This window comes from Sminthopsis crassicaudata, chromosome 2, assembly GCF_048593235.1.
Source record: "Sminthopsis crassicaudata isolate SCR6 chromosome 2, ASM4859323v1, whole genome shotgun sequence".
Classification (NCBI taxonomy): Eukaryota; Metazoa; Chordata; class Mammalia; order Dasyuromorphia; family Dasyuridae; genus Sminthopsis; species Sminthopsis crassicaudata.
The window spans coordinates 129,637,972-129,656,417 of NC_133618.1; the positions used below are offsets into that span (position 1 = coordinate 129,637,972).

General features: G+C 32.2%; 1 protein-coding gene across 8 annotated transcripts in view; it reads left to right on the top strand.

Moving 5' to 3' along the window:
- Nucleotides 1-18,446, top strand: part of UNC5D (unc-5 netrin receptor D) — a 770,467-nt gene that overhangs the window by 716,006 nt on the left and 36,015 nt on the right. For all 8 annotated transcript variants that reach the window (XM_074287224.1, XM_074287226.1, XM_074287225.1 and 5 more), the window contains 2 exons: nt 5,480-5,629; nt 15,661-15,825. In XM_074287224.1, the coding sequence (XP_074143325.1) occupies nt 5,480-5,629; nt 15,661-15,825 (315 nt within the window). The remainder of the gene's footprint in view (nt 1-5,479; nt 5,630-15,660; nt 15,826-18,446) is intronic.

Sequence of the window (18,446 nt, forward strand, 5' to 3'; positions counted from 1 at the left end):
ATTTTTGCATTTATTCATTTTTCACTTTTGCTATGAATAAAGTGTTAAAACGAAAAAGAACTTAAGTCACTATATAAATGTAAGATATCATTTTAACCCATGGTTAAGATTCCTTTCTTCTCCCCTTACTTATAAAACTTTGGGCCCACATGAATCCATGTCTGATCCTAGAGGCTTTAAGAGAAGAATTTACTATTTTTGTCTTATTTCTACCAGCTGAAATTGTTCTGGAAATTTTTCATAATATATTTAATATATAATATATTCAAGGAAATCTGTCTATTTTCTCAACTAAGGCTAACCATTTAGCTTCTCCTATCCCTAGCTTCTCCTCAATCACTTAAGAAACTACACACACACCAAGTAACAATGCAACTTTAATTTAATCCCATATAAATACAGAAGATATGAGAATCCTATAACATTCCAAACACTGGTACAAAAAAACACATTTCTTGTTGTTCAGTTGATTGTTACATCTGACTCTGTGATTACATCTGATTTAACCTTATTTGGGGTTTTCTTGGAAAAATTACTTAGAGTGGTTTGCCATTTATTTTTCCAGCTTTTACAGGAGAAACTGAGGCAGAGGCAAGTGACTTGCTCAAAGTCACATAATAAGTTTATGAGACTAACTTTGAATTTAGGTCTTCCTAACTCCAGGCTGGATACTCACTGCCATATGAAAATACACAGGGCACTTAAGTAGACAATCATTTCCCAGTGACAACAACCCTTTAACATTCTGGTGAAATTTCGCCCCCCTCTCCCAATCCTATACCGCTTTCCCAAGACTAACAGTACCACTCTGTGTTTCATACTCTTCTTCACTATTCAAGTTACTCTTTTTTTTTTTTTTTCTTTTCATTGAGTAGCTTCCTGAATTATGCAAATGCTCTTCTACATTCTTTGAGGAGTATTCTACATCAGGACATATCCTTCCTTCTTTAGAAGATCCAATTTCAGAAATCTTAAGTTTAGGATGTCTCAAACTTGAGAGTTTTCCATCCAGTTTTTAGTCTTAGTTTTCTTTTCTCTCTTCTGAGCTAGGATCCCTTCCATACTACCTTACAATATATGTTCAATAAAGGCTTACCAAATATAATTGCACCTATAGATATATACCATTCCTTCCATAAAATTCTCTAGAAGGTTTTTAAGAGTTCATGCAACTAAATATGTTGATACTAAAAATATTATCTATATCTACATCTATACTTGAATCTCTCTCTCTCTCTCTCTCTACATATATATATATATATATGTTTTATGTATATTATAAATGTTATGAAAAATTCCTCTTCCTATTATTTTGTAATACTAGTCAGAAGTACAGTTCTACTGTATTCTAGCCTGGAGGGCTATGAATTTCAATGTGATCAACAGTAATAAAAAAAAAAAAACAATTTAATACACATATATTTAATAGGAAATTTAAGCTACTCAGGCAAAATCTGTGCCATTTTTGCCTTTATGACCTCAGCATCTTATGTAAAGTAAATACTCACTGATTATTTGTAAAATTCATCAAGATTAGAGTTAACATCAAGATTGAATTAGAGAATTGGAGAATAATACCTTTTATGATATTAAGATAACTGGTACATCTTTGGCTGACTTTCAAAAGGGAACAATAAGTAATAGTCTATAGGTAGATAATAAATAAATAGAGATGAAATTCTCATTGGTCTGAAATTGTGGTGCAATGGGAAAAAAAAAAAAAAAGACTAAGCAAGATCAATCTTCCAGGTATGTAAATTCACATTTCTTAGGCCTCAAATCCTCAAGTAAAATGCTAGTATGTGAAATTCAACAATATATGTGGAAAATTGAAATATTAGAATATATATGCTATATGCATACATATATCTATAGTATATATTTTCATTATTTTGTTCATTTTAAACATGAGGATTATATAATTTTAAAAATAATTTCAACTCTCATATTCTTTTTTTTATTTTTATGATTAGGTGGAAATGGTTTGGTCATAAATTTTCTGATACTAAGCAATGAATGGGATGAAATAACAAAATCATGGTACCTAGAATTTAAGACTATGACTGAAAGCAAATGAGAATCTTTTTTTTTAAATCCAAGAAAAACAAGAAGACTATTTTTAAAAAATAAACCAAGTAGAAAAGGAGATCCAGAATCTTAAAGAAGAAAATGACTCATTGAAAATTAGAATTGGGCAAGGGAAAGCCAGCAAAGTTATAAGAAACCAGTAAATAATAAAATAAAATAAAATATAAAGAATGAAAAAATAGAAGAGAATTGAAACATCTATAAGAAAAACAATTGATCTGTAGAACAAATCAAGAAGAGAAAATGTGAGAATAATTAGACTACTGAAAAGCTATAATCAAAGAATATTTATATAATAACACAAGAAGTAATTAAATAAAAATTTCCTAAAGTATTAGAACAACAGGAAAAAGTAAAAATAGGAAAAAAAAAAACAAAACAAAGAACCAAAAAAAACAAGTCACTACTTTTAAGAAATCCTATGAGGAAAACTTACAGGAATATCATAGCCACATTTTGAAACCCCCAGGTCAAGGAGAAAATATTATAAGGAACAAGAAAAATAAATAATTCAAATATGATAGAGCCACAGTTAGAGTCACATAAGATCAAGCAGTATCTTCATTAAAAGACCACAGGTCTTAGATCCCTGTATATTAGTGGAAAAAAAAACTGGGTTTGCAGCCAAATATGTCATTCCCACCAAAGTTAAGCATAATCCTGAATGAGAAAAAATAAACAATAAATGAATTTACAGAGTTTCTGGACTTGTTGAAAAAAGACTTGAACTTAATAGAAATTTTGACATACAAGATTCAAGAGAAATATAAGGTAAACATCAAATTACAAGGGACTTAACAAGGACAAACTATATTTTATAACATATATAACATAACATAAATAACATAGGTATTTGGAAGCTATAAAAGTCTTCTAAATTCAAATAAAAACAAGAGGGCAAAAGACAAGGGTGAGGGAAATGGATAAAGGAGGAATTGTTGGAAAGTGGGTAGATTAAGTAATAGGGCAATATAGCAGGTAGAAGTAAAGCAAAAGAGTTATGAGGGATAAGAAATAAAAGATACACACAAACATAAAACAAAAATCATGAGTAGAATTTATTGTATAAAAAAGAAGTGGTAATAATCATGATCTCAGAAAAATTAAAGCTAAGATAGATTTAATCAAAAGAGGAAAGAAATAGGGAAACTAAACAATATGTCTGCCATATTAATCAATGTTATTTTAGACTACTTAAAATAACTAGATGGTATAAATTTAGAATATTGCTGTGGTATAGAAAATGATAAGTTGATAGATTTAGAAAAATATGGAAAGACTTGGATTTATGAAGGAATTTTTTTTTTTTTTACTTTCAGAGAAACAGGACAAATGAACATATATGATCTACATAGATGCATATGAATGTATATGTGTATATATGTGTGTGTGAGATTATAAATATGTGTATATCTATGTATGTATGTATAAGTATTTTATATATATATGTATTGCACACGTGTATGTTATGGATATACATATATGTCTTGTATATATGTGTCTGTGAAATCTCTGCACTTAATTGTAATCTTCTTGGTGAGGAGGAGAATAAAGGAAAAAGTATACAGCAAAGATAAAAAGAGAATCTACAAGAAAACAAAGAAAAGATGGACAGCTCTGACAATGTGTGATATTTACTATATAGGCTTTCTTGAAAAGAAAATTTCTTTCTTCATATTTTTAATTCTCTCATGTTCTGCTGTGGATATAGCAATGTTGTTTTTTCTTTTTCTATTTTGTGTTTGAATATAAGATAAATAAATTTTAAAAATTAAATAATAACATTTTGTTTGTATTTTTAAATGTCTTGTATAAAGTTATTGAGAGATTTTGAAGTCATTACCTTTTTAAAAAAATGACTAGCATTTATGTAGAATTTTGAGGTTTGTTAAATATTTGACAAATGTTATTTCACTTGATCCTTACAAGAACTTTAGGAGGCAGATGCTATTATTATCTCCATTTTACTGGTAAGGAAAATGAAGCAGATAGGGGTTAAGTGGCTTGCTCAAGATCATATAGCAATATGTATTTATGATTGAATTTGAACTCGTCTTCAAGTCTTTAGGTATTGAGCACTAGCTACTGCATCATCTAACTGCTAACATGATTAGAAAATTTCTTCAAGTTATGTTGACAAGGAAATTTCCATTGCAGTGCAAATCAGACTTGCAATGTTCTGGTATCCTTCTGCTGGCCAAACATTAAGTATATTTAACTCTATGACTTGGGTTTTCCTGATTCAGCCCACAGTTGTCAGCCAAATATAGGATACAAATGAAAGTATTACTAAAACATTGTTTTTAAAAGATCCCTAGTTTCCTATGCTACTTTTAGTCAAAACCACACAGTTTAAGGCATTTAGTGTCATACCAAACATCTCATACCTCTTCAGTCTCCCCTGATGGGTTAAGCACAACTCTAGAGAAGTTAGCAAATAACAATTTATATATTGCCTGTGCTATGTCAGAATATATGCGAATGTACCATAGAAATAAAATAATGTTCTTCCTACCTCCTTCCTTAAGTAAAAAAAATACATGTGAACATGATGACTATATTTATATTTTACTTTACCTTTCTAGGAAAAATATCTTTTTTGCTTCTAAGTTAAAAACTGGCTAGAGAAATACTTATTTTTCTTATTCTTATTGATTTACTGCCTTTTGAATATGTAAATATGTAAAGATTTGCAAATGTTATAACTTTTCTTCCCAAAAATGACCATTAATCACTACACAATCTGTATAGTCCTAAAAAGATATTAGAACCTATTAACACAATATATTTATACATATGTGTATAAATATATGTATATATGTATACATATAAATATATTAACAATAATAGGAATAGGGAGTAGACATGATTTCATTGATATAGGGGAATTATAAATGAGAAGATTCTCTTTATCAACACACATAAGTTGAAGATACATATTAACATGAAAGTGTTGATCAGAACTGTCACTATTATCAAGTGAAATCCAATGTTACTTACAGAAATATATCTACATTATTGAGAATTCTTGAGTTCCAGTATCTTTAATAATAACAGTGATTTACTTAAACAAACAAACAAAAAAGGAATCATCCTTGGCAAAGGAAGCTATTATTGTGGAATGGGCAATTATTGCCCATTATTACTATTGCTTTCCTCAATTACACACAATTGTCAGTCTTCTGAATTTAGCTTTAGTTTAGATATAGATGTGTAAGGAGCATGTTTCCATTTGCTTTCTGCTCATTATGACAGTTGGTATAAAAATTTATCAATGAAAAATGCTTATGAAATTAAATTGTTCATTCTTTCTCCCTCCCTCCCTCCTTCCTTCTTCATCTCTCTTTCTCTCCCCTCTCCTTCCCCCCCTCCCTCTCTCTCTCTCTCATAGGAAGTGGTTTCAGATGAAAGGCATCAAGGGGGCCAGCTACTGGAAGAACCAAAGTTGCTGCATTTCAAAGGAAATACATTTAGTCTTCAGATCTCTGTTCTCGATATCCCCCCTTTCCTTTGGAGAATTAAACCATTTACTGCATGCCAGGTACTTACTTACTAGTTGTTTTGTTTTGTATAAGGCAAGCTGTTATATTTTGACCAACAAAAACATTAACAAAATTTCAATGAAGATCCTCTTGATCCACTCAGTCCTTGCTCTGTCACCTTATCAAAGGTGTGGGTTTAATCTCAACACTGTCCTGGAAATGTACCAATTTTAGAGAAACAGCAGGAAAAAAAAAAAGTGTTATAAATTCAGAGGCAGTAAATGCATTTAAAAAGCGGCTGTCAGATAAAACATCTCCCACCCTCTGGTTGAATTTGCTACTACATTTCAATTCATATGTCAACGTATCTAATAGTGAGATGTTTTGTAATCTATCTATCCATCCATCTATTTCTTTTTCTAGCTTTACTGAAGAGTTGAGAAAGAATATTGATGTAGTCATGAGCCCAAGTAATGACTGTTCTGCTTTCTTTGGGTGGGAAACAATAGATATCATGTCAGACTTTTGAAAGGTTTGCTATCATGTGAAATAAACAATGGAGGAAGGAATAAATCGAAGGAAATAAGAGGGAGCAGGTCATTTTCTAGTCTTGTATTGCCCAGTGAAAGAACTAGAGAGGTAAATATATTATTTTTCACTGAGACTCACCCTAGAACAGATTCTGGGAAGGGTCTAAGCTACACAGGATATACATGATTTAACTTCATATCATATTGAAAAGCTGCTACTTAGTATGAAAGTTATTTCACATGAACCCCCCCCCCCTTCTCATCTGATGAACATGCTAGTAAATATCAAGAAACTCCAAAAAATGATCATTAAAGTCACTGCAAAGTATCAGGGAGCCTGACAGTCACACATCGTTAAAACTGAATGTCTCAAGCAGACTTACTTGGGTACTGCTAAACTGGCGTCACATAAAGACTTCTGATCTCTTGGCTATGCCTTTCACCATTACCCGCATGGGACAGTGCTTTGGCACTGTTTTCACTTTTCATATCATTCCTTTTCCTAAATCACGTACAAGCTATGCCAACTTGTCAGAGTAAAAACAGACTGAACCATGAAGAGAAAACTCTGCCTGGGCCGTGAGATTGAGCAGAAAGGTGAATCCTTCACCTTCTGAATGTATCAAATTTAATATTTCCATATTTGACAGTTTGCCAAATACAAAGTTTATTTTCTGTTTATTTCTATAGACATCATAAATTATTTTGGGGAATTGTCACCTTATCATGAATTCTTAGTGTATTCAAAGCATCGAGAACAAATTTAGCCTAGAATATTTTTTTTAATGGATCAGCACATTTCCTTTTAGAACAAATGGTTTTCTATGAATAAATGTATTATTTGTGGAGTATGAGACCTGGATGTCTCTGTTCTCTGTAAGCATTATTCAGAATTTCTATTCCTAATCGAACTTCAGGGTATTGTTAAAACAAGTCTTGATAGTCATACAAATCCTTCTGTATTAACTTTTATGGGTTATAAGGGCCATATGTCACTGAAGCTAATATGAATGAATCAATCCAAAGTAACCATGAAGTTTAATGCTTAGAGATAAAAATTCTGAAGAGAGAACCAGTACCTTGTAACAGTTTTTAAGCATAATGGAGAATGGAGTTTTTGTTTTTGTTGTTGTTGTTGTTGCTGTTTTGTTTTAAGTTCTCACTTTAAAAAAAAAGCAAAAAACAAAAAACAAACTAGGAGGATGTAAAAGTTTGATAATTTTAGAAGAGACACTCAAAGCCAAAAAAATCAGACCCTTGCAAAGCTGCTCCATATATGTTTACAACCAGAATAAAGAAATCTAGGGGCTGATCACGAGCAGGTATAAATATTTATATTTTAAATTATATGTATTTCCTTCGGAGGGCTGAGCTATAGTTTGACTTTTTAAGCAAAGAGCCATGTTCTGAGATTTCATTTTCACTGTATTTTCTTTTTTGGGGGTCCTGATGGTCCAGCATACTCATCCTCACTCTCCTCCTACCTCCACCCCAGTCATACAATCTTCATTTTATCAATTTCTGGAAGGCATCTCAGCTTTGGGAAATCTCAGTTTGTATCATCCTTCATGTTACTGTGGCCTTTAAACCTATATAGTATTTACTTCTAACGTTAGGGAATCATAGAACACTTTCTGTAGGGAATCCATGAGCTTATTGGCTTTAACCTAATTTATACACAAGTCACTTAATCTCTCAGTGTCCTTGAAAACTCTCTGAGACTATTAATTATAAGTAGATGGACAATCTGGTTCAGTGGAGGTCATTTCCACACAAGAAATTCCCCATACTGATGCAATTAGAGATCTGCATTAAAAAAAATAAAAAAATTAAAAACACTCAATAGCAATGATGATAATAGCAAATAATAATAACTCATACTCATATTTATAGTTCTTGGAGGTTTATAAAGTACTGCCTTCAAACCAACCTTGTGAAGACAGTAGTCTTATGTATTATAGTACATATAGTTTATGTACTATAGTGCCTAAGCACTGGGCAAAAGCTTATGCATTATGGTAATTTTTTTTTCTTAAGAGCTTAATTATTTGTAACAGAGTTCATGAATAAACAGAAAACAAAGAGAGATTCTTAAACTCCTATGCATTTATTAAATAGATCTTCCCTTCCCTTTCAGCTGACTAGTTACTACCACTTATATTTTCACAGACAACTGTTATCTCATTTGACCTCATAAAAGAAATGATAAATATAAATAAATAAATTATCTCCATTTCCAGTTGAATAATCTTATTATCAAAGAAATAAATAATTATCCAATGACTAGATAGCCTAAATGTCAAAAGCCAAAAATAAACTAAGATCTTTCTTTGGAAGAATTAATAAAAGAGTGAATGAATCAATTAAAAAAAATTATTGAACATTTACTATGTTCCAAGCTTATATCATATATAACTAGAAAAATGCTGAGAAAATAAAAAGTTTGCTCTGTCACAAATCAGAAGCCCCTGGGAAATCGAAGATGGCCATGGAGATAAAAAATATTGCTGTCTACTTGGAAAATCTTCAGGCCAAGAATTCTAAAGAGGGTTTGAAGAACAAGAGACCAAGCAACTTCAGAGCTGGTGGAACAGTTACACAGTAACTCTTTGGGACAGAGTACATTGTTACTCAAGTTCTTAGAGAGAAGATGAAAAAAACTGGAGGTTCCCAGGATCTTATGATTTACATCTAGAAAGAACTTTAGAGATCATCTAATCTCAAATCCACTGAATCATAGAATTTAGAACTAGAAGAGACTTCAATATAACCCATATATAAAAATATTCTCTATTGTAATTCCCCCAACATGAGATCATCTAGTCTCTCATCAAATATCTGCAATGAGGGGGGAAAACAACTTCTCCCAAGAAGGCCTACTACACTTTTGAATAGATATAATATTTGGAACATTTTACCTAACAATAGCCTAAATCTGACTTTGCTATTTCTACTCATTGCTTTTACTATAGTTTTGCCCTCTGGGACAAAACAACAAGTATAATCTTCTATCAAGTATTTAATGAAACATATATAGCCCCCTTAATCAATCTCCACATGCTATGGATCAATTTAATCTCCATTTATATATATAGTATATTTGTATATTGTCTAGTTTATCAACTCCCTTTTGTAAACTAGAATGTGGTTTTATCAGAGTAAAATAAAATGAGATTATCACTCTCCTATGCCTAGAAGCTATACTTCATTTAATGAAGCCTACTTTAATGATTTTTAGTTTCCATATCACATTACTGACTTTTAGTCCATTAGAACCTCATTGTTTTTAGAAAAATTACAGACTAGCAATGTAGTCTCCATCCTTGACAGTGATTTTATTATTTTTAATTCCAAGAGTGAGATTCCATCCCTTTTGGATTTTATTTTATTAGACTTAGCCTAGTGCTCTAACCTAAGATTTTTTTGGATCCCAGTTCTGTCATCCAATGAGTTAGAAATTCCTCCCACCTTTGTGTTGTCTGCAAAGTTAATGAATATTTGTTCTAGTTATCAATAAAAAAGTCAAATAGCACAAGGCCAAGAACAGATCCCATATCACTCTACTGGAGAACTCCTAAAAAGCTGATACTGAATTGTTAATATCTACTCTTTGAGTCCAAATATTCAACCAGTTTCAAATACATTTAGTACGTCCATATCCCTCCATCTTTTCCACAAAAAGAGCACAATACATTTTATCAAATACTTAACTAAAACCTAGCTACACTTTATTCTGAGCATTTGTCAGGACCTACTAGTTCAATTACTTCCAAAAAATGAAATGATAATCTGGTATTTCTCATCTTGATATAGCCATGTTTGTTTTAATCTCTATTATTTGTCATTGCTTCCATCTTCCATTTTTTAAGTCGCTTCAGTTATGTCCAACTCTTCATAACACTATTTGAGATTTTCTTAACAAAGATATTGGAGAAAAAAACCCCAAAATATTGGAATGATTTGCTATTTTCTTCTCCAGTTCATTTTACAGATGAGGATAATGAGGTAAACAGGTTAAGTGACTTACTCAGGATCACACAAGGGTAAGGTCAGATTTAAACTCAGGTCTACCTGATTACAGACTTGGTACTCTTACCTATTTTCCATTGCATACTACTCCATTCTCTGTCTCTGTTTCTCTGTCCTTGTCTCTCTATCACACACACAAACATGTACATATACATATATAAAATTGAAAAGGAAAATCTAAGTTAATTGGTGTAACCAGTGTACCCCAATGTTTTCTTATTAGTTATTTGATATAATACCTATTTTTCCTCTTCATTGAAGTTTTCCTTTTTGTATTAAGCACATCATTTTTCTAAGTTACTCATCCTTCCTGATCAGACTTCCATTGTAAAACCTAAAGCTATGGGAATTTACCTATCCTAATAATGGACCAGAACAATTGAAATCTCTTTCTTAATACTTAAGGTACATACCAAACAAACTAGATTTCTTCTGTAGTTCTATCACAAGTTCTAATATTATTCTTCTTGATTCTCTGCTCTCTCTAATGCCCTGTCTTTTCTACCACAGCAAAAATAACAAAATACAGTAAAAAAAATTCCCCCTTGTTGATTCTTCCCTCTTTAAAGAATAGTATCATCATTAGGATATGTAAAGGACTTTTTTGCTTTTCTGTTGTCTCTAGTGTGTTCTAGCTTATGTTTGAATAATTGAAATTTCTTATCATTGCTATATCACACCCCTGTGCCAGACTTGTAAACTGTTTCCTAAACTCATTATCTATTTTTTTCTTTCTCATCAAGTTATCTAAGAGTTTACACCAATAATGAATCAACTCCTATTTCTTCCAACACTGATTTTTTACCCATTATATTTCCAATACATGCACTCCTCTAGCTTTTTAAAAAATTTCCTTCCATAAGTTGACTTGCCATTATAATATTACATGCTGTCCTCCTACCACTTTTGCCTATTTCTCTTTAATAAGTTATACCTATTTAGAGCCATATTATAGCTCAGTTATATTCTACCAACTCTGAAAGAGATCTATGATCTCAAATTAGGCAATAATTCCTATATTTTAAGTTTTAGTTACTTTTGCTTGTCATCCCTGTCCATATGTATTTGCCAAGAGAAGATCATGGAGTATAAAGAATGCTCCTGAGCAAATGCTACTTCAACACTCCATGTTCACCACCAGAAATAGACGTATTGGTACCTTTAATCAATCAACTCACTTAATAAATGCCTACTATGTTCCAAGCGTTATACTAAACACTAGTAATACAAAAATAAGCCAAAAACAGGTACTGTTCTCAAGACCCTTACAATCTAAAGGTAGGCTCAACAAACAAATATATAAAAGCAAGCTACATACAGAATAAACAGGAAATATTAAGAAAAGAATGCCCAAAAGTCAGAACCCTCCTCTGGAAAGAGAATCACATTATTCTCAACAGATTTACTGAAACCTTATATCTATTTTAATCATGTTTCATTTGATCCCTTGTTGGAGGGGATAAGAAGGTCATTTAGTGCAGAGAATATGTTATACATAATGTACAATAAAATATTTTCAAAATATGCATTAAGCCAGAGAAATACAAAGCCAGGCTGTCACCTCACAAAGATAAAAGCAGCTGTCTTTTCCAGCATGCTCTGCATCTTAGAGAACCCAGTGCTTGTCTCCTGCTAAAAGATGATTTACATTCTCTCCATCTGCTAGGAACCTAATTATAATGGGAATCAAAATGAAAACATTTCCGGAATACTTTAAACACCCATAACTTTGCCACACTTTATCCTCCCATATTACTTTCTACATATTTCCTTTCAATTCATTGAGCTTCTTTTTTCTACTTTTTTTTTTCTTTTTAAATTTTTAAATAAATGAAAGCAAAGATGATTGCCCTGGAAAAACAGTAATCACAGCAGCTCTAATTGTATTATTTGTTAATGTTTTGTTTATAACTTTTGGCAGCTGCTACTTCAGTCAACAATAAAGAAAATTCCTTTGATACTATCTTAAAATAGGATATTCAAAATATTTTGATTTTGTAGAGAAAGAAGGAAGGCAAAAGAGAGGACACTAAAAAAGAAAAGAAAAGAAAGGGCACTAAAAATTCGGAAAAATGGGATTGATCTCATGAAAGAAGTAGAACTTGACTTAAGCCTTGAAGAAACATAATTTGAATATTCTATGAGCCAGAAGTGAGGAGCAAGTGCATTCTAGGTATGTGTAGGATGGCCTGTGCAAGGCTTAGACAAGGAAACTAGAATGGTCTTCACAGGATCAGTAAGTAGACCAATTTGACTCAAACTGACAATATATAAAATGGAATGATATTCAATAGCCACAAAAGGATAAAAGACAGCATGATTATGATTTTTCAATAATAAATATGAGTTGTTATTTTTGTTTATTTTTGTTTAATTTTATTTTAGAGGTAGGAGAAACATGCCTTGGTAATATTATTTTTTTAATCTTTAAATTTTTAAATTTCATTTTATTTTTAATTTAGAAAATAATACAAGAATTTCCATTGCATAGTAGAATATTTAGAAGATTATTGCACATGAAACTTCAAATCTATTAAGTACAACACTTTTTCTTTTAAATATAAAATAAATCTAACATATAAATTTCTTTTTTCTTCTTCTTCCTTCTCTACTACCCTAGAGATACTGTTAGATATTATAACTATGTGTGTGTGTGTGTGTGTGTGTGTGTGTGTGTATATATATGTATATAGTATATATACATATACACAAACATATATATGTAAACTCATTCTATACATACATACACATCTAATATGTGTATATATACATATATATATATACATATATATATGTATTCATTCTATTCATCAGTTCTTTCTCTGGATGCAGATAACATTTCATTCATCAATCTTTTGTAGTGAATTAAGCTATTTATGATAACCAAAATGACTTAATAGTTCAAAGTTTTTCCTAAACTAATATTGCTTTTATTGTATACAATGTTCTTAAGTATATTCATGTTTTTCTAAAATCAATTAGTTCATAATTTCTTACAGCATGGTAATAGCGTTCCATCACAAACATATACCACAACATGACCATTTCCTAATTGATAGGAATACTTATAATTTTCAATTTTTGTCACCAAAGAGAGAAAGAAGAGACTAGATGCAAGGAGACAGATTAGGATGCTACTACATTTGCCTAAATGAAATGTGATATGAGCTTCTAATAGGTTGTGTGAAGTGAATGAATAAAAAGGGAGAAAATTAAAAATGAATAAAAAAGGGAAAGATGAAGAATCCATGTCTTGAAAACTTAAGGTATAAATTTATATCTCTATATATGCATATTTATACATTATATATACATACATATATATATATATATATAAAACAAATTACAAATATCTCTAAGAGGTAAAAGAGAAATGTCAGTAATAGTAATAAAATATTGAACAGTTATTGTTAGAGCATTTATTAAGTGATTTTTATGTACTAGGCATCCTTCCATGTTCCAGGGTTTCAAATACCAGCTAGCAAGTCAGCTCCTATCCTTAAGGACCTTACATTCTACTTAGATAAGGGAACACATAAATGAGTAATGGAAAGGAGAAACAGTAAGACAAGGATGAGAAAATGTTAAGGTCTGGACTCCATTAAAATAAGGTAAAAACTCATCTATCAGAGTTAGGAGATCCAGGTATAGAATCCAGGTTTTCAGTGGATGAAAGATCAGGATGATGGTCGAAGAATAAGAGACCTGGTGTGAAGATAGTATCAGTGTATGTACAACTGGACATGTATGTTTAGACCTTGTTATATAAAAGTAGCAAATTAACATATAGGATTATATGAGGTGGAAAAAGAAAACTGAACAATTGAACTTAAAGGATATTCATACTTCATAGCTAGCTTGACCACAGAAAGCTAAAATGAGTGACTTGCAAATTTTTTCTTTTTTCCTAGTTTTGTTTGTGTGTGTTTATTTTGTTTTTTTAAGAGGGCGAAAGAAAGAAGCAAAATAAGAGTAAATCATTTGAAAAGAGAAAATTAGATAATCACAGCAATAATTGAGCATTTAACCACAATATATGGTATAAGGGAAAGGGTCCTAGTTCTGGAATTGGATATTGCGGGTTTGAATCCCTTCTGTTCAATTTACTATTTCTATGTCCTTACATACATCCCTTTCTCTTTCTAGACATGACATTATCCTTATAAAGCTCTATCTTGGTATTATGTGGTTTTCCTTATTTACATTATATATGCCTGTTTATTAAAAAAAATCATTTGCATCAGTACATTCCTATGCATTCATATTAATGTCTTTAAACAACTTCACATTTTCATCTTTATATGAATGGTTATTTTAGTGGTTCAAAATTTCATTCTTCAAAGTTCCCCATTCTTTTAGGAGTAACTTTCTCTGTAAAATTATAAGATCCTATCTGACTTTTCTGAAAATCCTTGAACATCTGCCTTCTCCAGTACCAGTGGGTATGCTAGACTATGTGTACCTTTCTGCTCTTCTGTTACAAATTTCAACATGATTAAACAAGATTTTAATAAGCCTTGTAAGGAGAAGTGAAGATAGGAGAGGTAGCTTGTTTCAATTTGTGAAAGAAGAATAGATGCATGAAATCACTGCACATCTCATCTCTGGACTTAGCCCAATTGGTTCTAAATGTTTGTAGAGGTCAGTGATCCATCTTAGTGTTTTATTTCTCATGACTGATTACACTCTGAATACTGTTGGGAAGATTATGAGGAAGAGAAGGAGTTGAGACTTTTATATATTTGGATGAAACTGGAGTAGAAAAAAGAGCCCATTGTATCTATGTTTGCATTTGTTGTACATGGGCATGTGTAAGTATGAGTTTCTAATGCCCAATATTATAACTTTGTAATAGCTCCTTTTTTAGTTGTACCGCCTATGAATTGATATTAGTTGTTAATGGTATACATTGGATAAGGGTGGTCTGTATATGATGCATGCTTGTGAAGATCATTGCATTCAGAGCCGGAAAAGGCCTTAGAAATCATCCTATATGAATCTTTAATTTGTTATAAAAGAGAATCAAGGCTCAGAGATATACTTACCTGAGAGCATGCAAATAGCAAATGGTAAAATGAAGATTTGAACTCAGTTCTTTTATGGCAGATCCAGTTTTTTTTTTCATTGCCTTTTGTTTTGAAGTGAAAGGAATGCCATACTACCCTAAGTCCCTGAACTATAACCATCCTGGGATAGAGATTCTTATAGTCCTTTCAAAGGAAGCATTCATGGAAAAGTAAAAGGTGATTCATTACAGAGGGTTTTTCTCCTAATCATTTGTGCCACAGAGTAAAACTCAAGCTTGTGGTAGCCTTGGAATACTAATAGTACCAATTGGAATTGACATTAATTAGTTTTGTGCTACTTGGCATATGCTCGAACATTATTTCAAAAACAATTCCATCAAAGGCATGTATGCAATTATCTTTGCTGCCATCATTATTATAGTTGCCATTATTTTTCCTGTTCTCTGCTCACATCGAATGGGTCCACATGTCATTTGCCCCTTCTCTCTTCCATCTTGCCTGCAGGAAGTCCCATTTTCTCGGGTGTGGTGCAGTAACCGACAACCCCTGCACTGTGCCTTCTCCCTGGAGCGCTACACTCCCACCACCACCCAGCTGTCATGCAAGATATGCATCCGGCAGCTCAAAGGCCATGAACAAATCCTCCAAGTGCAGACATCCATCCTAGAGGTAAGATGTTGGCCATCGTCGTTTCGTCCTTGGACTACTAATATTTGTAATTAAAAAAAAGGATGATGATGGAAAGGAAATGCACATTTATTTAGCAATACTCTGTAGGTAGGTATAGCACTCATGCTTTTTCCAAATATTATCTCATTTGATCTTTACAAAGATCAAACTGTGACATTGGTATTATTATTGTTATAACCGTTTTATAGTTGAAGAAATTGAGACAATCAGTTACTGAATGACTTTCCTAGGATTATGTAGTAATAACAACACCAGCAACAACAATAATACAGAAATGGAAAGGTACTGGGCCTGAAATTTCACTGAGATAGGGAAACTGTCATGTGAAGAAAGTTCCTCTCCTACTGCAATTTGGCTCCCCTTCTCTGCAATTTATAATCTTAGAAGGTTTGTCTTGAACACTAAGAGTATAGTCAGGTCATGTGTCAAAGTCAGGACTCGAGCCCAGGGTTGGATTTGAGGCTAGCTCTCTCTTCTTTATATATAACCACCAACACAACAACATTCTCAACTGTGAAGACTTTTACTGTTGATAAAAACAGGTACATACTCATTAAATCATCTCAATCTTATGGCAACCCTTTGGAGCAGGCAGGATATAATACTCATTTATATATGGCTACATGACCAATAAGGAAGCAGGCTGAAATGTTACAGGATTTATCCAAAATAATACAGCTATTTATTAGTAATAATAATAATAATAGCATTTAGATAGTAGTAGAAGCTTGTAAAGCACTTTAAGTATGTTTTCTCACTTGATCTTCTCAACTACCCTTGGGGACAGGTACTATTATTATCCACATCTACAGATGAGAAATGAGGCTGAGAAACATTATCTGTCCTAAGTAGATGCGTAAGTCAGGATTTGAATCCAGATTTTCCTGATTCCAAGTTTAGTACTTAACTGCCTTAAGTAATAGAGGCAAGATTCCAACTCAGATCTTTTGATGTTTCTCCATCATGGCATCTTTCTTAGATTCATCACAGGAAATATGTGACTTTTTTTTTTTTTTATTTATAAGCTCAACATGGCAATAATGTTTCTAAGATGTAGCACAAGACAATGTATGTGTGTGTATATATAATGTATATGTATATAAATGCAGTATATATGTATATATATATACACACACATACATGTATATGTATACATGTGCTCACACACACACACACAGAGTTATCCCTTCCACATTGCAGAGATTGGGGCATGTTGTCTCCCCAATTACAATGTGAGCTCCTTGTTTTTCTATTTTTATACCTAGTGCTTCATTCACTCATAATAGTGGGATAAAACATGATCCTTAGAAAGTTCTCTCTCCATATATCTTTGATAAGAGAATAAACAACTCTCCTAGATTTAGATATTGACCTACCCGAAAGAAGAGACCTCTATAAGATGGTCTCTTGTAGTTCAATTTATTTCATATCATTTGTTGGTAGGTAAATGCTTTGTTCATAGATAAAAACTGCTTGCCTCATTACCTCATCCCTCAGCAAAACCAAGAAGGCTTTGGGGATTATTTCCTCTAAACCTTTAATAAATAATTTGAACAAAAAAGGCAAAAAAAAAAAAAAAAAAAAGCCTAGAATCATTAAATAAACCGCTAGACTTAGGAGAAAGCTCTGTTCTGCAGAAGCTCTGCAGAACAGAGCTTCTATGTGTAGCTCTTCATCTGATACCTTTTCTTTCTGGTTGTTGAGATGGCATTCAAAGGTTAACTTTTTAAAGGGCATCATTCCCTTTTCAGAATCCTAAGTCAAAAACAATTTATCATGCAGATTTAGGCAATGTTATACCACATGATGCACTATTTGCTATTCTACCTAATAGGGAAATCAAATCCCTGTAGGGCAAGAACAATGTGGATCCCAGGTTTCTGCAGCTCTCCAAACAATACCAATGGTAACATGAATATATTGATGAGGATAAAGATACAAAGAAGATTCACAGTTCTATAGTTCTTTAATATTTACAAAGCACTTTCCCTACAATATGCTGTGGGTTGCTTTGTATTTTATGGATGAGAAAACTGAAATTTAGAAAGGTGGAGTGACTTCTCTATGATAAAACAAATTTGTTGTTGCTGTTTGTACATTTTCAGAAAGACTAGTGACATCACAAATAATGTCCTGACTTGTAGATGAATTGGATTTGAGTGAGGTAAAGTAGCACAAAGTCATCAACCTTATTTCCTCTTCCTAAATTATCAAAGTCCAGTGACATGACAAAAGTCAAAGCCATTAATGATGGCCCAGGATGCAGTGGCTAATCTTGGCATCTGCCATCCTCAACTAAGGCCTAAGAGTTTTTCCACAGTGCAGTAATGATGACTGTTAAAACAAATTGTTTTCATCTGCCCATTTGGTTAGGGGAAGTCTTCACATGCCTGAGGTACACTTCCCTAACTTATCCATTGTTTGGCAGTCTGTCAGTTACTCTCTTCCTGATTTATCCCTACTGTTGAAGCTTACTGGGTTTATAGCCACTGCTTACGCTACAGCTTCTTGAAGCTACATTAGAGAAACAAGTGACAGAGGCTGGACTACAGTCCATATCCTCTTATATCTAATCCTGTCCTTTTGGACATTGTTTTTCC